The 25,914-nt window shown below is 45.6% G+C and overlaps 2 protein-coding genes and 1 long non-coding RNA gene across 13 annotated transcripts in view; 1 reads left to right on the forward strand and 2 right to left on the reverse strand.

Annotated features, from left to right (window-relative positions):
* The first annotated feature begins 201 nt into the window (after positions 1-201).
* On the forward strand, positions 202-5,910 carry BtbVII (BTB-protein-VII). 6 transcript variants are annotated; one of them, XM_066300677.1, is made up of 9 exons: positions 202-341; positions 665-1,168; positions 1,347-1,508; positions 1,565-1,670; positions 1,724-1,838; positions 3,391-3,683; positions 3,743-3,937; positions 4,807-4,996; positions 5,068-5,910. In XM_066300677.1, exons 2-9 carry the CDS (start codon positions 669-671, stop codon positions 5,139-5,141), a joined length of 1,635 nt encoding a protein of 544 aa, XP_066156774.1. In that variant the 5' UTR covers positions 202-341; positions 665-668; the 3' UTR covers positions 5,142-5,910. The 6 variants fall into 6 exon arrangements, with proteins under 6 accessions (XP_066156774.1, XP_066156777.1, XP_066156778.1 ...); XM_066300680.1 differs by having other exon boundaries at positions 1,356-1,508; XM_066300678.1 differs by having other exon boundaries at positions 204-346.
* LOC136349254 (uncharacterized) lies at positions 4,008-6,856 on the reverse strand. Its single transcript, XR_010733779.1, has 3 exons — positions 6,712-6,856; positions 6,526-6,659; positions 4,008-4,120 (listed from the first exon to the last, which is right to left on the reverse strand). It is a non-coding gene; the product is annotated as an uncharacterized lncRNA (long non-coding RNA).
* Positions 6,857-8,608: 1,752 nt separating this feature from the next.
* The window catches only part of LOC136349382 (Krueppel-like factor 7), an 87,237-nt gene continuing 69,931 nt past the window's right edge, over positions 8,609-25,914 (reverse strand). For all 6 annotated transcript variants that reach the window (XM_066300901.1, XM_066300900.1, XM_066300905.1 and 3 more), the window contains exon 5: positions 8,609-13,640. In XM_066300901.1, coding sequence (XP_066156998.1) covers positions 13,459-13,640 — 182 coding nt within the window. In that variant the 3' untranslated portion in view covers positions 8,609-13,458. The remainder of the gene's footprint in view (positions 13,641-25,914) is intronic.

The following is a 25,914-nucleotide window of genomic DNA, read 5'->3' on the forward strand; positions in this document are numbered from 1 at the left end:
TGCTTTTGATTGCCCCTGGTATGTAGTGTTGGTTTATTACATAGGCAACCACAAATATTCCTGAGTCACACAACCCTTCGCCATCAACCTTCCTACGCACAACTTAAATGACATACCAATTTGCATCTGTCTTTGTCTTCCTCATGGTAATGCTCGTTTCTTTTTTAACGCCATAGGTGCGTACTGAGTGGTCACAAATGACGTAAACCATTACGTCACTCACAAAAATAAAAATGGTCGGGTTTGTTTTTTGTAGTGTTTAGTGGCAAGTATTTGACCGATTTTTAAAGTAAATTTTATCGTACAAACCCGGCAGCAGGCATAAAACTCAAAAGGATACTGTAAGGTTTGATTTGAGCCCCAATTTGCTAGTATTCAAGTTGCGAAAGCTCTGGAAAGGCTTTCGGAAAATTCAAGGTTATATTTCAGGGGTCATGCAAGGTATACATTTTAATATTGATTAACTACGTAAAAGATGTTTGGAAGTGTTTAACTTTACATAAACACACGTTTTATTAATGATATTTGCTGTGGAAATTCACTGCCTGGTAATAATGGGCAAGGCAGGAACCATAAGACCCAAAAATAAAGCTTCAAGTATCAGAAGCTTTCCAGAGCTTTATGTAAGGCCTAACATAGGTTGATGGAGAAAACTCTGTTGCAGAAACATGACAATGCAACAGTACTGTTTGCGATGGAACAACCACCAGCCAAACTTCATTTCCGTCTTCTCCAGCCTGCTGAACAATGAATCATTGGTGGATGTCACGTTAGCAGCTGAGGGCAAGCACCTGCAAGCCCACAAAGTAGTCTTGTCCGCTTGCAGCTCATACTTTCAGTCGTTGTTTACAGTGAATCCTTGCCAGCACCCTATTGTGATCCTCAAAGACGTTAAATTCTTGGATTTGAAGATCATGGTGGATTTCATGTATTATGGAGAGGTTAATGTGTCGCAAGAGCAGCTGCCTTATATTCTGAAGACGGCAGAGATGCTGAAGATTAAGGGATTGGCTGAGATCCCAGTGGAACAGACCTTAAATAAGACACATAATTCCTCGATGGAGAAGGCAGAACTGTTGACTCCACAGGACTCAAATTGGAGTACTGAGGGAGGTCCAGTGCAGTCCTCCACGCCTTCACCGTGTCCTTTAAGTCCTGGGACTAGGAGGCAAGTTTTTTTATTTACATTTGTGCCTTTCTTATATGTTTTTAACATCATGTTTGACTAACTTACAAGCCTAGATTTCTTAGTTTATATGTATAAATAGTTTGTAGTCTTTGGTTTTGATGTGTACTAGTTGGAATTTGTTCCATAATGTCCAGTAGCTAAATAAATAACAAAATAGATTTTTCAGGAAAAGACTTAGGAAGTCTTCTTCAGGTTCTGGATCGGGGGAAAGACCTGAAAGTTTGGACACCCAGCATCAAACTAACGAACTTCTCTTAGGCCAAAACATCTTGGGCACAGTGATAAAAACAGATCCTGGAGGTTATTCTTCAGATAGTAGGTCAGTTCTTTGCATTGAGTGTTATTACTGAATGGTATAATTTTCTTTTGCTTTAGTAATTTGGGTCAAAAAAGCAAGCAACACAGCGGGGAGTCAACGGATCTACATCGGGGTAGTTCACACGAAAGTGGAGATAGTGATACTTTGCATCAAATCACTTTGGTGAGTCTTCAGTTGAGACTCTAACAAATGTTTAAATCTATGTTTTAATGCAGCAAGTGCCGCAGCATCAACAACAAGAAGTTAGCAGTATTGGACATAGTTTAGAGGCTGGAGATCCCCCTGCCGATCTTTCCGGTACTACGCAGCAACAGCAGCAATCAGCGATAGGTGCGTAGTAGTGCGTAGTGTGAAAGGCTAAGTTTCAACCGCAGCGTGAACATGTGCAGGTCCCAAATCCCTTCCTCCAAGCGATATAGACAGAGACTAAGCTCAATGTGTTTCTCATTCATTCCTCATTCACTCCTCAACCCGCTGTTCACCACTGCCGTTGAGCTTAGTCCTTTTCTCGGTATCGCTGTGGTCCTATGACGCCCCCCTCTTTGCAGGGCTGCAGTGGAACGTAATGGACCAGACCTACTACGGCGCTTCCTGCTCCTCCGAGCAGCCACCCCCTTTGAACCCTCCGGGGGAGCAGCCGGCGCCGGCCTCCTCTCAGGAGGAAGGTGCATATCAAGCCCAGATTGGTAATTCTCCCCCACAAATTCTAAAGCGCAAGCGCAGCCTGAACCCTCAGAGTGAAGAGAACTTTATTAAAGCACTGGAAGCGGTCCGATTTGGAGGTATAGGGTTCTGCAAGGCGGCTCGTATGTACGGCGTGAATAATCGTACTCTCTGGCTCGAATATAAGAAACGGGGTTACCCTAACTTTCGCCTAAGCATCAAGAACAGAAAGCAAGAGCAAGAGCAGCAGCAACAGCAGCAGCCGCAGCAGATGGAAGGACAGCAACTGTTCGCCAAACCACCTACGAATGATCCTCAATCTACGCCGGGCGAGCAGATTGTGTGCGCCACACAAAGTCACCCAGTGGCTCTTATTAGCGGCACCTTTTTCGAGGGCAAACCGGTCGATTTGGGACCGGCATTGCACCGGCCCAAGTATCTAGATCCGTCTTTGATCAACGCACAAGGCATTAACTTCCACAGCATCAATTTTGAACAAATGTGAGGTTAGGAGTACGGTCGGGTAGGCGGCGTTGCCGTTTAAGCGGGAGGCGGGGAAGTTTGGCAACGACCGTACTGTTTAATACACTCATTTAGTAACGCGTCATAAGCACAAGCTTTATCACGATCTGGCAGAAATGAAGCTCCAATAGCTGCCAGCCGCCCTCCACAAGTACTCTAAGCAAAATAACTGCGCACTCGCCTAATATGATTAATTGGTGTCAGCAGGGTAATGACGTAGTTATTAAATGACCGTATTGTTATTTGTTTTGGTTTCATTTTAGGGATATTTGAGCAAAAGAATTAGATGACCAGGTAGTACCATTGTCATTTAGTAATTTTTATATTGTAGTACCCTAGCAGTCTTTTGCTCAATTAGTCCTATTTTGCCTGACATATTGTAGTTGGCAACGCTGAAAAGAACTCAATGTTGCCAACCGGAATTGACGTGGTTGAATCTCGGGACTTTTCTCGAAATAATTAATTCTGAAGGAGTGCCATCATATAAATTTGGGTCCGCCTTAAGGAGTGTCATAATGATTATTTTATTGCTGGACAGTCCTGTTATTACGGCTTTTATTGTTTTATTAAGGTTTTTAATTGTATTCACAGTTTTGTAAGTGTAATATACGTATATAGTTAACCTTGAAATTTACCCCTCTTTTTATGCGAATAAAACCCTGCTCTTTGATTATTTGGAGGTGTTTATTACTCTTAGACAAGGCAACAGTGGACCAAATCCTGCAGCAGAACCAGCCACCTATGGGCACCAAAAGAGGACGCTTTTTGATGCGACAACCGCGAATCAAGCGCGAAAGCGACTCCAGCCAACCATCAGACAACGATTCACCCTCTTTTCATTATTTAAGCGTCCCCCACTCAGGAAGGGTGGAGAGGCAACATTCCGACCCTCTTCCCACTATTTCACCCCCTCCTGGAAACTTACTGGCAGTGCCTGGAGGACTAGTCAAGCAACACTCCCATCCTTTATTACCTAGTCAAATACCACCGGTGAGTATGTCAGTCCTAATATCTTACATGTGAGAAAATAATGACAGTTATTGTTATAGCCATTGTCGCCTCCATTGCACGTTCAACTGTTGCCTCAGAGTAGTGCAGAGAGGGCGGTAAGTCCGGTGGTAGTGGTCAGTGACGCGCTGGTGCAGTACGGGGACCTGTCCAGGGCGGACGCCGCTGAAGTGGCTCCGACTCAGATTCTGCGCGTGCGCACTGACGAGTTGAAACGCAGCTCTTCTTCGTCGCAGGTGAGTCGCATTTTTCCAGCCATTGCAGACACTTTTTTCTGGACTGTTCTACTTCCTCCCAGGTCACGTAGGGGCGCCTCAGGTAGTGATCTGGGGGTGTGGCTTCATAGAGGTTGTAGTGGGGGGGGCTGGTTGAGAAACGATCTCTCTGATTAGCCTGGATCATGTTCCAGATTGCAGAGTCTAGAAAAATAATTTTTCAGTCGAGTTTATTGTTTTTTTTTTGTGTAGTTGTAACTTGAGGTTGTTTCGCTCAGGTCCAGAGGTTCTAAATCCACCGAAATTGGCTCACAGATGGTCAGCTGACTGGGACTGAAGAGGGCTATTTTTTCTTCTCCAGAAAGAGCACTCTCCACCATACTCTCATTCTCTACGGTTAAGCTCTCTCCTACCTCCAATTCTTTGCGCACTTCTTCCATAGTGCGCTTAAAATCCTCAGTGAAACGAGCCACAGTCTTACAATCTGCTTCGAATTTGCTAAGAAACTTCTTTTTAGTTCCGGATAAAGGTCTTAGGAAGCTTTCTCTATGGAGCTCCTCAAAAACGTCTAAAATTTCACTGCCTTCACTGTCACTCTCCGAAGGTAGTTGTAGGTCTTCTACAGGTTTTAAAAGGTTCCGAAGCAAATTTTCAGTTCGACTGTGAGTGCGTTGTAGCTTGGGCAGACCCACTGGTGCCCTGGATATCGCATAGTCCCACATTTGGCCCTAGAAAGTCTATCGATCAAGCAAAGTTGAGCGTTGCCTAGCACAAGCCTTATACGTGTCGTTTATATTATCCGTTAAAAGGGAGCTTTCACTATTTTTTTGAAGAAATATGTTCAACCTTGGAAGAGGTTTCACTTTCAAGAGTTGTTTTCTTTGTCTCAGGCGCTTGGTATGCGGTCCAGTCATTGTCCCGTCATCAGACCGGGTCCGGCACTGGGTTGCAACTATTGCTGGAATACGGTGGACACCCACGGTCGAATCCTGCGTCGTAAGACCAAATACCACTGTCCAGAGTGCCAGACCAACCTCTGTATAGTACCGTGTTTCCAGGAGTACCACGAGAGGCATAGCGGTATGTGTACTACCGTTGCACGTTTATAACGGTCTATTTTATGCTAATATTGAGTAATTTTTTTTTTGTAGGTACTACCCAAACGGACCCTATCGCCTTAACCACGTCAGTGATGAAGATGTTTCCCAAGACAACCACGATGTAAATCCGTGCGTGTTTTCTTTAAAGGAAAGAACGTCCATGACATTTGTTTTTCTGAAGGTCTGATGTGATATGTATAGATGAAAACGGGGCGCTTTTGGCTCCGTCCAGAGGGAGGGAAAAAAAGTGATGCTCAGGTCTAGATTAAGTGGGCGTGGAGTAGTGACGTCATTTACGACGTTACCGGTATTAAAAATACTACAATTTTTTTGACAGTCCCTCGATATTTGTGATTAAAGCCCCATCAGAGGGCGTTGTACATAAATGCAACAGCATTAATAATTGTTGAGTGTTGTTCAATGGTGCCAATCTAAGCATGAAACGGCGCCCATTTATTGTTGTCAAGTTAGCTGTCATTTGTCAAAAAAAAAGTTGACACATATCGCGGTGGCGACCCCTTCCGGTGCCACCACAAACGCCTTGTAAACTTACGCTCAGTGTGAACGAATAAGCTTTATAACATCGTTGAATCAAATTTAAACAACGATTTTTGTGGAGTGTATGTGTGTAATAATTGAATACTCGTTGAGGCGATTTCGATCTGATTCCGACATGATTTAACCGCAGTGTGATAGCATTTGTACCTGATTCGGGGGTGCAAATTTGGTGCGACAAGTCCCTATTTTGTCCGACTTGATCGAATTTATTGTTGTTGACGTCGATTTGGACCAGTCTAGTCACGCGTCTCCGCTGGCCAAAGCTACCGTTTTATGTATTAAATGCAGAAAACTATATTTAAATGAAAATAAATATTTATTTGTAAATGGGTTTTAGTCGGGAGTTTTCTTTTTCTCACGTTCCCAAGAAAATCACTCAACGACTGCCACTGAAGCCTCTTGACTGGAGAAACATTTTTCTAGAGACGAAGTAATTAAAACCTTTAAACGACACTTACACGGCATAAATCCCAGGTTTGGTTGGATTTCCTTCACCATAAGAGCAAGAAGATGTTGAGATAATGCATGACACAAGTAAAAGTAGTAAATACTGGTTGTGTTCCTTCGCCTTATTGTGTACATCGAACTAAGTTTTGTTGATGAATTGATCCAAAAACCAGAACCTTAGTCAAGTCTGTTTTTTTTTCTCAATATTTTCGTAACGGCAAGAGCAAAAGATTCCTGGAGTTCCAGTAAAGGGGATTTTAAGGAGAACTGAGCAATTTATATTTTCAAACGGAGCCAACAATGATAAAACACATTAGAGAGGTCCGGTGTGTCTCGCAAAAAAGCCCTTTTTTGTGCCCTTTCCTTCACGTCGCCTGACAAATCCTTCTCGTTTAATCAACGTCTCCCGGAAATATATCAAACGGGATTTCGTCGAACGTATTCCGGAGAGAAGAGAATTCCCCCCAACGCAACACCAATCCCCCGGCTCCGCCACTGACTTACCCCCTAGCTCCTTGCACCGTCTAAATAATACATTCATTCGGCCCCAACCTCGAGATTCGTACCCTGGAAATTACCGCAGACAAACTGTGCAAACAATACCTGCAATTTATTCCGTTTGTGCGGTCTCCGTGCATCTGTAAATTGAGATTTAGCCCCCACTTAACAAACGGGGAACTTTCGAATCACCGCTGATTCCGAATGCATCGAGTTGCGGCTCGAGTTTATTGGCCCCATTGTCGTTGATTCATGAATTAAACTCCTAAGACGACTTAGTGTTTCATCGGAGTGAGGGATTTATTGGTTTTAAGAGGGACGCCCTCTTTTTTTAAAACGGTCGCCCTCTTTTTTAAGACGGTCGCCCATCGAGAAAAATTGCAAATTTCCCCTATGAAAACGTCGCAATCGAAAAGGAATGTTTGGTAAACACATGTGAAGGTTAATTTTAAATTTGTTTCGAAATTGCACAAATAAAATGTTTTGTGCGCTCCTGTGGTTAAAATTTATATTCTGGACAATATCGCTACTTTTTTGAATGGCCGCCGTTGGTCTATTTAAAGGAGTTGCAGTATATTTCACTTCGGGGTATCTTCCAGACCAAAACCGGAAGCCCAAATGAATCCTTAAAACGTTCGCTTTTTTTTTTAAACGCGATTTTTTTAATCTTTACCATTTGTTTCTCGTCTGCATTTCCTCTAGACGTCACAATGGATGTCTCGAAGCGTTATTAATACGGTCGCCCTTCTGACGAATCCCCCCGTTTTTGCAGCGATATCGTTGTAGGTATCCAAACTTTAATCAGATAATCGCATCTGGGCGCCGCCGTGAAACCCGTATTGTCCGAGAACGGCCCTTTTAGAGAAATTCGGGAAGATAATCAAATAAAGATCCCAAGATTGTGGAGATCCCGGAGCGTTCGTGGTGCAAATGAGAAAGCGAAGCTCCCGCCCCGCTCCAAATTCAACTGCATTTTGTGTTAATCTAATACGGAGAGCTTTTGCCAGGCAGGGGCGCAGGCAGGTGCGTTAAAAAGGGAAACTCTGAGATTTCCCATTGAAAAACTGTGGTGTTTGAGGTGCGCATATGGGCTTAGCTCGGAGGACGAAGTATTTCCGGTTCTAGAAGCGGTAGGAAGAGGATGGAAATTTTTGGCGGTGGGTGAGATTTCGCTACGCCCCTGATATCGCAGTTGATGCTGAATTCATTCTATCGCCTAGAAGCAAATGTAATTCGGTTGCAGAAATTACTCCCGACAAAATTGCGCAAACAATACCTGCAATTTATTCCGTTCGTGTGGCCGGTGCGAATTTGTAAATTGCACTTCCAGCTAAAGCCGGTCTTTTTCCGGCTCAATTATTTATTTACCGCAATATCGCCGTAAATAACTTCGTATTTTGAAATTTTCGAAACTAAATTGCTGGCATCGATTGGCCACTTAAAACCGGGCGCAGCTACAATAACCGAGTTAGCGTTGAATACGCCTAACTTACAGATAATTCCTCTTGAAGACGCTTTCGGATAATTTTCGCCTCCTTTGTTTTCCCTACTATAGTTAAGCTGGTCCTTTCAGCCAGTTGCCGACATAAAATCCAATTTCTGATTCGGGAAGTCCCTGAGAGAGCGGCCGGGACACTTAGCCGCGCCTCGACTATTTGCCCGAGAATATAATATCAAATATTCGTGGAGAATTTGGACGTTCGTTAAGCAGATTAATTCACTAGTTACCGCGATTTTTCATTGTTCGCGGCAAGTTCCGCGGGCGAGGGGATTCGAAACGCGGTCGCCCTCCCCGGTTGCGCGACCGCCGAGCTCACGTCCCGTTTACGACGGGGCGGAAATCAATTTTAAAACGGCCGCCCGTTTCGTTTTCGGAGGTTTAAAATCGGCCGCCCCTTTTGCCAAAGCGGGCACTGGGGCGCGGGCTGCGCTCGGGCGGGCGCGAGAGGCGCCTCGAATCGGTCGCCCGCTCAGTCGCGCGGTCTAGCGCTTGGTGGACGGTCAAGCTTCACGATCTGGAATGTTGGGCGGGAGGAGTTGGGCTTGGAGGCGGCCTTGGGCCAGGTGCGGGGCAAATGAAACGTAAATGAAAATTTTAACAGGAACGTTTATTTTTGCACTGAGCGAAAATACAAGCTAGCGAACATATCTCGCCTCCAGACAAGACATCCATGTATAACTTCACATGAAAACAGAAATATATTAAATATAATTTGTTAAAAGAAACGCTGGCGCGCCCGGTTTCCGGCAAGGGTCAAAAGAACCCCTCGAAACCTCGTCCGACCGTCACGTCAATTAATATTTATATATAGAATAATTACATTTAGATTTTAAATATTTGTTTAAAATAAATATTTACAGTTTACTAAAGTTTTATCACTTTTTTAATTATTATTTAAGTTACGTAAAGGGTGAGGGGGGCGGGGGCTGCGGCGGCACCGACGCGCGTAGAGAAAAGATAGGTCAAAAATTAACGGCGACATTTTTACAGCGGACACCCTGTATAGTTTAGGAAACAGTGCTTTTCTGGGCCCGCGCAGCCGCAGCGGCCGCCCCGGCGAAGTATATCAAAGAATCTTAAAAGGATATGAAAAACTTAATAATAAAAATTACGAATTTTGATACTCTAAGTTACATTACACGATTATTGGATAAATGCTCTAATTTCCATTTTTTACAAAGACAAACAATAAACCCTGTTCTAGGGGTGTGTAAACAGCAATTCATTTAATGGCGTTGGAACGAACCAAACTCTTTAGATTAGGGGCCTGCCCGGATATGTGTGTGTGCGAATTTGCGAACTTAGAGAGAAAGTTTGTATTGTCAATTCCTGTCGGTTTTGGCGATCGTTTCAAATCCGTTTTATTTGGAAGAACCTTGATAAAACGCGGCGGGTTTAAGAGCAGAAGCGGGAGAGCTAAAGTGAGTTATACAGAAGACAAATAAGCTGGCGTCGGGACGCAACGGGCCCGGGGACCCGTTACCTCTCTGCACAGGCACGAGTAACATTCAAATCTCAGCGAGTACAAAACGGATAAAAATTCTTGTCAATATATATTAAAAACTCTGACAATATTATATTTATTACACTTAGTATAACTATGTCAAGAAATGTGGAAGAACGAATATTTTTAACATCCACTTTAACATTCATACATTTAGTTCCACATTTAAAAGGTGCAGCGTAATAACTCTTTTATTGTTGTTTTTGTTGTTGTTCGGACAGCGCGGGAAGCCCTCGTTAGGCCTCTACGCATTACGCCACGGCCCCTATATTGCCTATCTAATTATCGCTAAAAAATCCTTAGCAAATACTCAACGGAAAGCATGCATTTGGCTGTACAAAACGAAACGCTCTATATACTTAACTCTCAATTATTATACCTTACGTTTACTTTTATGGCTTTTGGCATTAAACTTACGCGAATAATTCAAATCTCCTGCGGTCACATTCACTCGGAAGTAGACAGAATGCACAGTAGGAATGCGTTAAGAAGTATACCGAAGTACCGCTTACGCCACCATTCCGAACGACGCAGGACCCGCGCGAATTTTTGATTTTAAGCTCGTCTTTTGCTAATTCAGGGGAGGCCCGGCCGATTTCCCGACGCGAAGCCGTGGGAATCCGACGGTTTTAAAAGCGCCGCCCTTCCGTCGAGACGGCCGCCCTTCGGCCTGTAGAGGTGCGTCGACGTCGGAGGTGCCGCCCTTCCGTCGAAATCGCCGCCCTTAAGCTGAACCGCTCGACCGGCTACTCCGGCGCGAAGCTCCAGCTCTCGGGCGCGTTTTCCGGACGGCTTCCAAACGCTTTCGCTCGCTTAAAGGAGCCGCCCTTCGGGCCGCGTGCTGCAGGCGACGGTGACAATTTATGAGTTTCACGGGAACGGGCGGATCGTCGAAGGCATCGAGTTTAAAGGCGCCGCCCTCTCGTCGAGGCGGCCGGCTCCTTGCCCAATCGTCGTTTTTTTCCCGTCCGGACGTTTTGCCGGCCAATTAATTCGGTGGCTCACTTTTAATAGCCGCGTTAAAAACGGTCGCCCTTTTCAGTGGGGCGTTGCCACATTTTCAAATAACGATTATAAATTGTCATTTTTCAAATACTCATGCCTGGAAATTGTTTTTTTATTCCGGCGCGTATCATAGAGACGTTGAAGTGTAATTTATCATAGATACGTGAACAAAGGGATTGAAAGCGTTTGTATCGGATTTGTTGGGCGTAATTGTTTCAAATAAAAAAAATCCTGCGCCGGGCGGAACGGCAAACAAAGGTGGTTGTAGGATGACGAAGGGGGAATCGTACAAAATGCTAAATGCTTTTGTGTGTTTGTGTGTGTTTACCATAGAAAAATTTACTGTACAGGGCTAAATCGTTGCATTTGAGTTTTTTCTTGATTTTGTAATCGAAGGTCACTTACTTAAAATTATATCTATCTAAGAGTCAATACTCTCGCTTTCCAGTTTGCGCGACGTTTGATCGAAAATGCCATTTGTCCCGGTGAGACAAACTACCTTGCTCGTTCGCTAAAAAATACAAAAATGACAGCCTAATAACCTTGGCGATGAGCTCGCCTCTGCACAGTCTTCATTAGTTAATACTTTGACACAGACGTACTTGCTAATAAACTTAACCCTAGGTCCCTAAAGCTACTGTAAGACTACACTGAACCGATCGATACCTTAAACCGCGCTTTTCCATCACTAGCGAGCGGACCTTTAAGCGGCCGCCCCCTCCGGGGGCGGCCGCTTTGAAGCCGCAGGCACTCATCCATAACAAGAAATAAAATAATTATCATAAACTCACTCAAACATAACGAAATCATAAATTTCTCTTAAATGGCTTAACAAAAGTCCTAAACCTAGTAAATGCGTGAATAAGCTCCCTCTTACTTCTAAGCACCTCGGTGAGTAGATAAAATAAAACATAAAAAGCGCGAAATAAAGCTAGAATAACGGGCGGATAGAGATTTAGCATGTGAATAACAAACGTTGGGTAACTAGCAAGATATCTCTCAATAATCCTAACTAATATAACATCTAAAAACGTATCTAATTTGATTTGATCCTAGTTAGAAATTTAGCTTAAAATTCTATAAACGGCTCTCTTAACGCCGCCGTGTAGATGGGAATCACATTCCCTTAACTATTTCGTCGCGATCGACTATTCTACTCAAACCCGGACGGTCGCGCGTTAAAACGGCCGCCCACGTTGAAATGGTCGCCCTTTTTGGTGGCAGCTCGTCCGGACTCCTGACCACGCTCCCTTGCACGTATTCCCGCAAGATTTAAGGTATCGCTCGTCGGACATTTACGACACTGTTACCACATTACACTAACCGCTAGGCTTACGACTAAAACACGTAAAACTCTTAACAAAACGCCCTGTAAGTGTATTTGTTTTTGCGTGTTTTCGCTACGCCCGGACCGTTCTAGACGATCCCGTGAGCTCGAGGAGCGGCGAAAAAGCTCGACGCCGCGTCTCGCACAGGGATATTAAAACGGTCGCCCTTCTGATATTTCCCGATGGGTGCCGAGCTTTCGCGCCGTTCCGCGTTTTGTATTAAAATCACAGGTTGAACATCATCTTGGAGCTAGACTACCTCAACAATACCTTCTCTAATAATCTAGTTGTCGATTTTTTTCAATAAATACTCGTATATCCTATTACTGACCGAAATGCTTCCGATGCCTATCTTCTAGATATTTAGAGAAACCATTCTTTATTAGCTCGGCTACCAATTATCCTAAGTTCTTACTACGTTTACATTTGTAGCTAGAAGACATATATGCGTACCGGGCCTGTCGAAATCATGCCTTAGTTCCTAAAATTAAACTACGCCTAAACTCCATCATAAAAATAGATAGTCAACGTTAATAGTTCCTCTTTACGTCTCTCCACAGGACCGGCACGACACACTACACTTTTATCTTACTTTTTGTATATGTACATTCTATTTGCGGTAACTGGCAGTGAAGGCGGCACCGGGGCCGCCCTTGACCCATTTGATGCATTGGAAAGACCTTTTTACGTTTACTACCTGTCAATTTGCGGGACCGATATTGCACATTTTTGCTCGACGACGCCGCGGATGCGACTGTATTGCGAATTAAAAAGGTCGCCCTTCGTTTATCGAGTGCGTATCATGGTGTAAATCGAAGTTTACGAGCATGATCGACGAAAGGCGCGCGCCTTAAAACGCCCGCCCATTTTTGCAATTGCCACCTTTTAATGTTTCTCTTTGTGCTAGGTGATCTACATCGAAGTGCGGGAACTATTTCGTCGGGAAATGGCAGTTTTAAGAAGGTCGCCCGTTCCTTAAAATGGCGGTCTTTCGATTCACCTTATGCCAGACGACGTAAACCACGGCATAGGGCCTCGTTTCAGCAAAACGTCGTGGTCTTAAAATGGCCGCCCTTTTGTACGACATGTTTTCAAATCGTTCTGGGGCCACCGAAGTTCCCGCGCAATTTTCAGGTTGACGCGAAATCCGCTGCGGCGAAAAGTTGCTTATTTCAAATTTCGCCCGTTGGACGGCGGGGAGCAGAGCCCAGTATGGTACGTTCAAAGCACCACAAAGGGTCGCCCCCTTTTTAAACGTCACCGCCGCTTAGTGTACGTCCGTCCTCGATGAAACGCGCCGCGCCCCGGCCGCTTTCGAGGCCGGAAGCATCGGGCCGCCCTTTTGTTAAGACGGCCGCCCTTCAGAAAAACTGCCGATCAACAGACGTTCACTTTAGATGAAATAAGTCGAGTCCTGGGACCGGCTCGCAGCCGGAACGGACGTTTTAAAACGGCCGCCTCCGCGAAAAAAGGAAAGATTTCTCTTGTGCGCCAGTGCAAGCGTGTCGGGTGATTTCGAAACCGCCCTTAAAACGGTCGCCCTTTTCTCAAGCGTCCGCAAATTAAAAGGTAGTAATGAGACAGTTCCTATTTTAAATTGGTCATCCGGATGCGTGACGCTTCATATGGAGAGCTAAGTGATCGGACCTGCTGAAACAGCGTTCGCAGTGGCGGCACTTGAAGGGTTTGGCTCCTGTGTGTTTGCGGTAGTGTCGGGTGAGCTCGTCGCTTCGCGCGAAGCGCCACTCGCAGCCCTCCCAAGAGCACTTGTAGGGTTTTTCGCCTGCAACAGAAGAAACGTTTTTTTTTTTTCTTTTTTGTTTTTTTTTTCATTTTCAACGCGCCGGGAGAGAGAGAAACACAATGAAATTACTCTTGCTAAAGGAATAATTCAGTGCAATCATAATGTCGCCCGTCGAAAGTAATCGTGTTACAAATGCGACGTAAATATTATTCTCCGGGCCCTTTAGCCTTCGTTCTTGCCTGCGAGCTAAGCCCTCGAAGGTAACAAAAGGGTAATTCCAAGACTCTTGAAAATTGAGGTCTATTCAAAAGTGAGTCATCGTCTTTTCCCCCCCAGTTGTATAAACTCTTTCAAATACGGACCGGGTGTTGTTTCACGAAATAATTTCGTCGACAAATTAATCTCTCGTAAGAAGACACCACAACTTTAGGGCTTTTGTCGATGTTTCAATGGGCGTTTGAATATTTTACCGTTTTGTAAACGCGGAAAGTGCTAATGGATCGCGGGACGATATCCGCCTTTTCAATTTCGCTTTTAAATTCAATTACGAACACTTTCCCGACCGATCGCTGATGTGAGAAAGCAATAAACACTACAACGACGGGCGGGAAATCCACAATCAAGGTGAATACCGCAGGTATCAATCAAGATCGGGCCTAGAACGGTATTAGCTGTCAGGCGAAATTAATGATTTTGACGGGGTTCGTCATTACGGGGGGTAATTTAGGCGGCAAGACGCGATTTAACACTTTGCCCCGTATATGGGGTCCGACTAAGATGCGAGACGTGCCGTGAAAGGGAAATTTTAAGCCGTCCATACAAGATATATTGCGTGGCTCGTTGGGATTAGATCAACCCCCGCGGCCTGCCTTTTAAACTTTATTCCTCGCTCGGGGCGTAATGGGTTTCAAAACGGCCGCCCTCTGCCTCGCACGGCGACTCTCGAGACTCGTGAACGTGGTAAGACGGTCGCCCTCCCTGATAACTGGGAGTCGGAAACGGTCGCCCTTCCCGGCCTCCGGAGCTAAGCCCCACGCGGCGTGTCTCAAATTGCGGAGTTAAATGGCCGCCCTCGTGCACACGTAAAAGTCTTAAATGGTCGCCCGATTTGATGCGCCAAACTTGTTCCGCTTAGCCGACGTCGGCGCCCGTACGCGTGCGCACTTAAAACGGTCGTCCGCTTCGGCGCTGGAAGCTAAGCCCCACGCGGCGTGTCTCAAATTGCGGAGTTAAATGGCCGCCCTCGTGCACACGTAAAGGTCTTAAATGGTCGCCCGATTTGATGCGCCAAACTTGTTTCGCTTAGCCGACGTCGGCGCCCGTACGCGTGCGCTCTTAAAACGGTCGCCCGCTTCGGCGCCGGACGCTGCGCAGCGCGTCTCAAATCGTACCACCAAGCGGTCGTCAATTTTGACACTTCAAACCTGTTAACTCCGATCGTTTTCGGCGCCTACACGCCTGCGCATTTAAAACGGCCGCTCTTGTCAGGTAGGACCTCCAGTGTGTCCCAGGTCGAAAATTAAAACGGTCGCCCCCGTGCGTGACTTCTCGCCGTTTCCGAACTCCGTCCGTTCTCGTCACTTTCGCCCGCACTAAGGCGACGTAAAAATTACTTTAATTGTGGGCATTTAAATCGGCCGCCCTTTGCAAGGCGACGGAGCGATTTCAATTAAATCCGGAAAAAAACTAATTTCGAACTCTCGGCCGAAGTTCGCGAGTCGAATTTAGTGTCGGTGCGGATTCCATCTCTCCAAAATATCAAACTAATGCCGAAGAAATTTAATCCCTAATTGGGTTTTTATATTGACAGGGCCCCCGAATGCGATGAAACAAATTTAATTTCAAATTGACTTTTTACGCGATCCCATTAGAAGTTCGGGGATCTGGCGGTGACATTTTTGTTAATTTGGAAAATGTAACTCCTACAACTTCCAGACGACTGCCGTCCGCATTCTTGGCGTTCGAACGTTCAGGTAGATATCTGAAGTTCTGAAGGAGTTTAATTGAAAGTTTCGCTCGGAAGCAAAAATTAATTCGGGAATTCGTTCAAGTTTCTGTACAAAGTGCCGCAATATTAAATCCGTTTCCCGGCAGTTTCGATAACTGGTTCGAACACGACGCACCCCCCCTTTTTACGTTCGCAAGGGATGAGCAGCAATCGTATTGTTTGTCCTTTGTCCGGGTCCGTTCGCTTGATTATCGCTTATTACGTTTCCTAAATAAGACGGACGAAATATCCCCAACTCCACATAACCCGCAGGGCACCAAATAACTCGATTATGAGGGCCTTTAAACGCGTCGCCCTTTTCTTCGTCCGCCGGACGGGGGCGAGGTGGCGGCGCGGTGGTGGGAGGGTTGCTCAGTTTGTCTCGCTGACATCTGAATATTTAACCCTAAACATTCACCGAAATGTGACCTGTTGAGTTGACACCCCGCTTAACACAGACCGCCATTGTCCGGCGGGTTCCAACTCTCTAATTGCTTAATCTTGTTAAGCGGATGAGCTTACAGAGAACGGCCGTGTGCCACTGCCTGCGGCGTTTATAAATATTAAATTTGGCACATCCTCAGCTACGCGTATAATTTTACGACTAATTTGGACAAACACCGGTCGAAACTCCAAATGAAGTTGCATGCAATAAACTGACAAATTCATGAATTGCTTATTTACCCTCCGCCTCGGGTCTGACCTGGTTATAGAGCGTCGCTAAACTCAACTTTCAGCCACGCTTCCTGCCCCCGTTTGCATGTATATTACGACCGCTAAAACACCCATAATTTCACAATTTACTTACAAAAATTTACACGCGAAACGACACTCGACTAGGGGTGCATTAAACTGGCCGCCCTTTTCTTAAGACGGCCGCCCTTCGAAAATTGATGCGGTCGTGCCCGGGGAGTGTGACGGTGGTTGTAAAATTCGCAAAATGGGACGTTCGCACACAGGGGAAAAGAGCCGCCCTTCTTGCGGCCCCCGCCCCGACCGGGAAAGCCGGGCGGAACCTGGCAGAAATCGGTGCTAACGGAGAGGTGTTGGGTCCGAGCCGTGAATTAAAACGGCCGCTCTTTCTCGGACACGGCCGCCCTCTCGCAACGCGGCGCGCCTCGCTTCACGGCTTGCCCCTGTCTAGCCGAAAGCGCTCAAATCAGGTGTTCAGACGTCCATTGATAATTAACAGGCTTACGAATTTAATAGTAATGAATGTGCCGGTGGGATTGAGAGGGAAATGCAGCCGCCGTTAAAAAGTATCAAGTTGAGGGAGGACTGAATTAGACCCCAAACACTGACAGTGGCAACATCAATCTTCGCCCCCGTCCTCCACACTTCCGGTTTCATTATAAAACAGATTCGTCTTCTAGACAGTGTAACGTACCGTGCAGTAAGGGAATGTTCGAGAATTAACTCGTTTACGTAATATACGTATTATGAAACAGAAGAGCGGCTGTCTCCCGCCGGAGACTGATCCAGTTGTCAGGCGTGAGGAGTAGAAAAATCCAGTTTGGTCGCGGGGAATTAAAATCTGGAACGCGGCCGCCCTTTCGCGAACCCCGGGAAGTGCCTTAAATAAAGCAGATTTCTGGTAATAATTTCATGGTTAAATGGCTAAAGGTTCCATTTCGGGCCCGCGATGAGGCGGCGGTTTGGTTAGTTTAAAAGACTTGACGGAGACGGTAAAATATACCTCCGCTAGCCGAGAATAATGGCTCGACGTCGACAGTTTTTGATGAAATTACGGCTTCCGTTGGCGCGGATGAAACAAAGATTTAACAGCCCCCCAACGAGATACAATTTCCGATAACCCCTTCGGAATGGCGCGCGATAATAATTACCCGACAATTTGTCGGAGATGGCACATCGAAATTACGATTGTCTGTGAATTTATTAAGGGCCGACCGAATGCCCTTAATGCGTCGGACAAATACCGAAATGCCATTTAAAGCTCCCGTTTATCCCGCGGGAATGATTCGCAATGATGCAAGGGGCCCCTCCGTCGGAATTATGCACTCGTGTGCCCCGACGCTCGATAGTTAGAATGTTGCTTCCGCATTCGCAATATGTAACACGAACTTATGTCAAGCCTATTTGGTTGCAGTCTGGATAATTCACAATTGATTTGTATGTTTAATCGGTGACGACGTTACTGCGGTAACACGATACGAAGTTATCGCTTGTCAAATAGTAACGCTACAACCCTCCAATTACGGCTTTAAGCAAGTTTATGGAGTAACCAGTCGATTTTACAAGGTACAAAGGCTGCGGCGCGATGGCCTCGAGAGAATGACCAATTAAAACGTCCCCTAACGGCCCGATTAAAACGGTCGCCCTTTTAAACTCGCCCGCAACTTCGTCAACGCACTTCGGAGAATTGACCGCGTTCACGAACGATCTGACGGCCGCAAAACGGGCGGAGCGACCGAATTGAAACCGCCGCCCTTTCGCGCAGACCCAAGGAAGAACGTTGGAGGCGCGTGCAACTTCAACGCGAGGTAGTTTAGAACGGCAGTTCCACTGCTGCGTCGTCAACTGGGTTCAATTAAAACGGTCGCCCTTTTAAACTCACCCGCAACTTCGTCAACGCACTTCGGAGAATTGACCGCGTTCACGAACGATTTGACGGCGGCAAAACGGGCCGAGTGACCGAATTGAAACCGCCGCCCTTTCGCGCAGACCCAAGGAAGAACGTTGGAGGCGCGTGCAACTTCAACGCGAATTAGTTTAGAACGGCAGTTCCACTGCTGCGTCGTCCACTGGGTTCAATTAGAACGGTCGCCCTTTTCGATCCATCTACGTAAAATTCATTGACACGCTCCGGAGGAACGAACCCACTTACGAGCGATTTGACGGATGCAAAACGGGCGGAGTGGCCGGATCGAAGTCGCCGCCCTTTCTATGCGAGTCCGGGGGAAAACGTTTGAAGCCGGTCGGCAGACGCAACTCTAATGCGAATTAGTTTCAAATCGCAGTCCCGCCGCTGCGTTGCAAATTAAGTTGAATTAAAACGGTCGCCTTTTTATGCACGGAATACGTAATCGGGAGGAGTAACAAAGGCGGCATCGTCTCTTTGGAGTCTTAGCCCGAAGCGCTTTCGAAATGTTCAATCTCTTCCGTCAGCGGCGAAGAACGCGGCTGTCTGGTCTACGTAATTTGCACTCCGAAAGTTCATAACATCGAGCTGCGAACTTGCATTAAAACGGTCGCCCATTTAAGTGACGACGTCATTCCAAATGGCCAGTTTAACGTAAACAGCTGCCCTAACGGCTGTTAAATTCATTTTTTCGTTTTAATGCAGCCCAGTTAAGAAGCTTGGCGGCTAATGTCGCGTTTTTGCCTGAAGGAGCATTAAAATGTTCCTCGTAGCCAGTTTTATGGCCGTTTTTTTCCCAAAGAAAACTACTTAATGTCGGTCTAAATAGCGTCGTTTGCTTGAGAAAAATAAATCGAGTTACCGGTTTCAGACTGCACGAAAGTTCTTAAGGTCTTATCTATTTTCTAGCAGACTTAACCCGGCGCGTTTTCGGCTGGACGTATTTATACCGGAGGGGGTTGTTCCGGCAGTGGCGGCGCGGTCCGTGCTAAAACGGCCCTTTCCGTCGAAGCACTGATGCGCGAAACGATAACCGGAAATAATTGCGCGGATTATCGTTTCCACTTCGCACAGATTCGAATGCGCCTTGAAACAAAAGAAATACGGCACACTCCCGCGGGAGTCACATCCCTCTAACCTTATACCCGTGCGGGGATTCCGGGAGGAATCTAACGCAGTTACGGAATATTCGATTCAGGCATATGAAAATCTACCCGCGATTGGATTTTTTCTGTCCCCGAATAGACGGGGAAGAATATTTTTCCATTTGGAAACGTAAAATTTGGCGCGGCCTTCGTCTGTTTAAAACGGTCGCCCTTTGAGAGAAAGAGAAAGAGAGATAGAGAGACATAGAGAGACATAAAGAGAGAGAGAGAAAGAAATGGAGAGGGGGAGAAAAGGAGAGTGAGAGAGAAAGAAAGAAAGAGAGAGAGAGAGAGAGAGAGAGACAGACAGACAGAGAGAGAGAGAGAGAGAGAGAGAGAGAGAGAGAGAGAGAGAGAGAGACAGACAGACAGAGAGAGAGAGAGAGAGAGAGAGAGAGAGAGAGAGAGTAGGAATTAAAACTGTCGCCCTTTCGAAAATGAAAGCTTACAAACTCGGTCAATATGGAATCTACAATAGAAACGAAATTGCGCGGTTTAGTAAACAAATCGTTAAAATGGTCGTCCTTCTCGGACCGAATTAAAACTGCCACCCTTTTAATGAAACTATCTCGCACACCTGGGCACCAAGACCAGAGTAACGGACGTGACACTGCATGCGTTATTGGCGCGTTTAAGACGGTCGCCCGCGGAGAATTCACCCGCCGCCCGTACGGAAAACGAGCTCACGAGCTCCGGCTACGGGAGAAGCATAACGGATACATGACGTTGCCTGGTTTCCCTGCAAATTAATACGGTCGCCCCTTAGCGCTTGAATGGGGCGAGGGGGCGGGTTGGGTGAGTGTTGTGATGGGCGCTTAATCAAAACGATTAGACACCCCGGGGGCAACGCCATAAAACGTATTAATTGTGAAAAGAAGATATGGAAGAAACGAATGTTCCAGTATAGTCGATCCTCGGGGTCAAGTCGTGTAATTTGATGTCGCCGAAGCAAAAAATAAAGCTCGGGGGAGATAAAGGTAATCCGGTTTTCGACTTCTCCTCCGTTCGCTCGTCGGGCCGGCCCCGAAAGGTATCAGCGCGTAATAATGACGTTTGCGGCGGATAAAAACACCCAGATTTTTTTTTTTTTTTTAAGGGAAATTTCCCTTCCTCGAGATTAGGTAAAAACCTTTCGTTTTAATTGCGCCCGTGCCGTTTTATAGCGCCGCCCTTTTTTCCCGAAACTCCTGGAACTTTCAATTGCGGCTCATTAGACGAGGCACTAAAATGCAGCTGGAGGTCTAAAAATTATTGCCCCCCGATACAGGGAAAAGTTTTCAATGGAAATTAGTCTCGATAGATCGATCACGTGCCACAGTGCCAAAACTCTCCCACATGCGCCGCTTCCCGAGCGAGGAGTGAAATGGATTATCCGTGCTTAAATTCCAGAAGTTATTTTTTGTTCCCCGCGAAAGGGAAAATTAAAATTGCTCGGGGCTCCGACGATGTCAACTGACGACGACGGTCGACTGTTAAGAATATTATTGCCACAAGATTGAAAAAAATTAAGGCCCCTTTCGTGCGACTAACACAATTTCTGTTTTCTCTTTCCGAGCTTTCATGCGTGGAATTTATTTTGTCGCAATTCTTTCTTTGAAGAATTAGGACCGCGACTCCTCGGATAAAAGAGAGATTACGGAGAACTTACTTAATTAAACGCGTGCGAATTTGCCCCTTGGCCGGCTTACCTTCCACGAAGAGGACCTCTGAGCCCGCCTGATAAGACCCTCCTTTAAATTCGCAGGTAAAGTCTAATTACACCTGAAAGTTTTCCTCTGTTATCAAACCAGACTTCTTTCGGTCGTTCGCACTCTTAAGGGAGGCCGCGAACGCTTCCGGGCCGTACCGGAATTGGTCTGTGACACGACGCCGGGGCAGCCGCCCTCCCGTAGAAACGTCTATTTGTCCGTGCGGCAAGTTTACGATTTAAAAAACTGAACCCCGAAGATGTGATAAGGCGGATTAAAGGGGTCGCCCCTTGCAACGTGGCACAACCGCGAGCCGTGATATTTTGGAGAATTTAATAATGGAAAAGGACACGGAAAGCGACACGAAAAATGTGGGTCTTTCGTCAAAACGCGTTTAACGTGTTCGCATCGTCCCCAACAGGCGAAATGTAAAAGTTTTCCGCTACGAGCTCCTTTTAACCTTCCGGTTAAGCGCCTTCCCAGATGACTTAAATTACCAAAAAGCCATTTTGCCAACCGAGGCTTATAAATCCGTTGTCGATGGCGGTTTTCAATCAGCTACGGCTATAAGAGCTCCCATATCCCAAGTTTAATTAAATCTAGAGAAACTTTAAGCAAGGACCGAAGCCGAGACAAGCAATCCATAAATTATCTCCGCCCCGAGTTCGAGAGCTGGGCGTCGAATGCCGAAAAACTCTAATTTAGGTGTTAATTCTTGATGAGGGATGGACTAGGGGACAACCGAGTCCAGTTGGCCGACATTATTCCGGGTTAAGTGCGGACCGGTTCCGGCAAAAAGCGGATTTCCTTTGTTTATGAAACTGCTCGAAAGTCCAATTTTTTTGCATGTCTCATCAGCGTCCAAATTAATTAATAGGCAAAAAACCACAAGGGGGGCGCCCCGCTCGTACGTCGCTGGTAGGTATTTAATTATTGGCCCATCACGAATTGGTCGGCGATTACACCCCACGAGAGGGAGGGGGCGGCAAGACGGGGGCCCTTTTGTTGAGACGGTCGCCCGTCCGGGAGAAGCGCTGCGCCGGTGGCGAATTGACTCGAGCGACAAGATAGTTGCGGTTGGTGGGAGAAATAAAGCACTTTAAATCGGTCGCCCTTCCTGCGCGAGGTAGGGGGTGAGGGGGGTGTTGATGGTGGTGGTGGTGGTGGAGGGGGGGGGGGGGGGTTAGTATTGCGAGCGATCAGCGTGAGCGTTGTGGTTATAACTGGAGATAAATGAGAAAATTAGCCGAAAACTATTCATCGTCGCAGTCACACGTCAACTTTCAGTAACCCTAAATGAACTGAGAAATCTCGCCTTGCAACTTAAATTACCTCCCTAATAACGAACGCCGTGGAAATCATTAATTTTGTCAGTCACCTAACGACGTTCGTCTTGTCTATTATTCAAGCCTGTCTTCTATCCAGAATTCGAAACCGTTGCCGCTCGGCGCGATATCTTGATTGATACTCCACGGTGCAGTATCTCCGCCCTTCGGAATAAAAAATTAGCTTTAGACGTCGTACGTCAACCGCCCTAAGGGCGGCAGCGAAAAACTAATTTCGTAAGAGCAACGGCAAGGCAAAGGACTTTTATGTTTTCATCAAAACTGAGCCTATGTAAGCTTTTCATCATCGGACGGCCGCACTAGACCGCGGGGCACAAAAAGGAAGCGAATGGGGCGCATTTACATGAAAACTACCTTTGTAGTATGAATTTCAAAGTCCAAAAGGCATTATTTACGCAAATATTTCACTCTAGTTTGCATTGCGTTTTTTTCTTTTTTATTTTTGTTTTTTTTTCCATTCCGGGGGATAAACGCGCTCGCATGGACGGCATTAGACAACATAAGTCCCCGGAGTCGGACGTCGGACGCACCAGCCCTCCCGGTAATGCCTTCGCATTTGTTTGGTCGACTCCGCTCAGCAGGATGAAATATATTATGACAAGGTAGGTGTATGGTTGCGTTGGAGTGATTTTGCAATGCATATTTGAAAAGCGCAAAAACCCCCTCGCCAGAATGGAACGCAAACACGAAGATCGTTTTTTAAATCGCAACTTTCAGTTTAACGCGAACTCTTCTGCAAAGGTCGCTTTTCAACGTGATGAAATACCCTTGATGTACTGGGTGTCGGTTCGACGACCACCCACCCCTATTGTGTCGCCGAGGAGCAACAATTTTTATACGGGACTCACTGCGTCTCCTTCAGCCTTCCGCCCCGCGGAGCCGCCCTCTCAAATATCTTAAATGGTAAAGGAGGTTAAGTGATACGTCATTTTAAATGCGTTATCGTTTTGGTGCCTCGCTTGTTACGTTGGACTGCCGTGCCATCAAGTCAGACGCCTTCGATCGCTCTAAAATCCTTTTGCCCCGTTCGTGTTTCCCGTTCAAACGTGTCTTACGACTATTGTTGCAATAAAATCGATTTACCGTCAAAAAGAGCAGATGCTTTGACCACCGCGGTATTGACCAATCAAAGCATTTCCACGTGTAGAATATGAACTTGTTTGCAATGGAGTGACGTTTCGCGGTCGCAAACAGGTGAAAATCGCACGTCAAAATACGATTCGATTTGCCATTTCCGGGAACGCCGCTTCGGTCACGTTCGAGTCTCCGAAGCCTCACGAACGCCGAGTCTAGAAGGAGCTCAAATTGAATCGAAGTGAACATTTCGGCGATCGAAAAGAGAACGCAATAGGCGGACGTGAGGCCGAGCAGTGCAGTGCGTGCTGCTGTAACGAAAAACCCTCCTCCCAATGGCGGCAGAGTGACAGTTCCCGTTGACAGGAGTCCAAACGGCCCATAATTCCGGAAGGTTCATCTGCGGTAAGTAATCAGTGCTGCACATAATTTAAGCTAGTTTAATTTGATTTTCCCCGCTGGTACCCGTTCTAAGTGGTCTTTGTTATTGTTTACGCGGGGTGTCCGGAAAGGCCGTGTCCTAAATTCTTGGGATTATTGAATAGCCCTAAACAGTGCTGGTCCTTCTTATAGCGAAAAATCCCAGCGGCCTTCGCCACCAAGTCATCCGCTCGCAAAGTATGAAGTTACGAAAAGTATTTTTACTGGAAGCTTTAAACAATTATCACGATGCCAATGGAAGTTGAGCAATTAAAATAACTCATAGTTGCACTAGTGTTCATACGTAAACTGATGTTTCATGCGTCTTCCTCGTACAGGGGAAGTCAAAATTTCTCACCTAGACTCCCTCGCTTTTTTTATCGAGTTGATGAAATCAATTTTTTTCGCAGCTTGATGTTTTTACAATTTTCATACAAAAAACTTATATTTTGCTTTAATCGATATTCGATACCGTTCTCGATAAAATCGCATTTTATTATCAACATGCACCGTACACGACTACAATTCGAAATCAAATAAAATAGCAGTTTATTATAAAAATGGCATGTATTACAGCTAAAGTTATCGAAAATGTTCATATTAATATTCAGCGTAATGAACATTAGTTATTTTAATAGCATCGTGTAGTTTAACAAGGGCCAGTATGCAGACATGCATCTGATGTTCGGACTTGCAAAAGGTAAAGCTGTCGAAGCTGTGATGTTTTGGTCCAAGATGCTCACATTAAGCTTTCTTGACAACTTTAGCTGTAATATATACGATTTTTAATAATAAATTGTTGCTTTGTTTGATTTAAAATTGTTAGGCAGCAGGTACGACGCACGCTGATGGTAAAATGCAGTTTTCCCAAAAACGGTATATCGACTAAAGCAAGTTACATCTTTTTTGTGAAAAAAAATGAAAAAATCCAGTTACGAAAACAATTCTGATTTTGTTGACTTATTACAAAAAGGAATGGGTTAACATGAGATATTTCAACTTCGCCTGTATAAGGAAGACACACGAAACACCGGTTTACATATGAAAGTAAGCGCGACTATGAGTTATTGAAACCGCCCAATTTTCCTTGTCACCATGATAACTCCATGAAGGTTACAGCAAAAATACCTTTTTTACTTCGAGAGCGAACAACTGGGCAACGAAGGCAGCTGAGGATTTGTCAATTTGAAGAACTAGCATTGTTGTAGGCTTCTCCGCAACCCCAAGAACATATGGCACGATCTTTCCCGACACCCTGTACGTCCTTTCTCAAGCACATATATTATCTCGTTTCGAGTATCGTTGCCATGTTTAGACCGATGAGATGCACGCCCACAAAGAAGGGTGTAAAGTTATTTGAAGGTTTGGAGGCCATCGCATCGTTGCCATCGTTTCTCCCATAGACTCATATCGTTGCAAAGGGCAGATTGCAAAGTTTGTGCTTTTTTAGTGTTAACTGCGTGTACCGTTGGCTGAGCCGAAATTATTCGTCAATTCTGATCCTTCCGGAAGCAAATCTCAGGGTTTTCAAGATTTTTTGTTTTTAAGTATCAATTACATTATCCATAAACGTGTTTATGATAAAAATTACAAATTCTGGACAATTTGGCGGAGACGACTCTGCAGTTGAAGCATCACGACACGACGCCAATGGCCATTGTTCATAAGGCAATTAAATTTATAAGCTCACATATACCTATTATTCAGCCCTCCTAGTTGTTAAGTTTTAACAGACTCCGACCAGATGTTAAGGTTTGCACTGGTTTTATCTTCATTATACATGTATAACAATTAAGAACATGATGTATGAAATTCTACGTTATCATACCGTAGAATTGTTCCCGAAAAATCTCTGTCGTTTTTTTCGATTAAGTTCTCTCTGCAATAGAAAATGTACCTTTTTTCATCGGGGCGTGTTTGCGTAATGAAGATACTGCCATGAATTCACAACGTTTCACCCATTTTACTAAATCTGGAAACGTTGCACGTTACTTCCTATCGCGTATCGTTTCCAAGCCGATCAGCCATACCTTAACAAAAGGCAGGTTGTAAAT

Source organism: Euwallacea fornicatus, chromosome 37, assembly GCF_040115645.1.
Source record: "Euwallacea fornicatus isolate EFF26 chromosome 37, ASM4011564v1, whole genome shotgun sequence".
Lineage (NCBI taxonomy): Eukaryota > Metazoa > Arthropoda > Insecta > Coleoptera > Curculionidae > Euwallacea > Euwallacea fornicatus.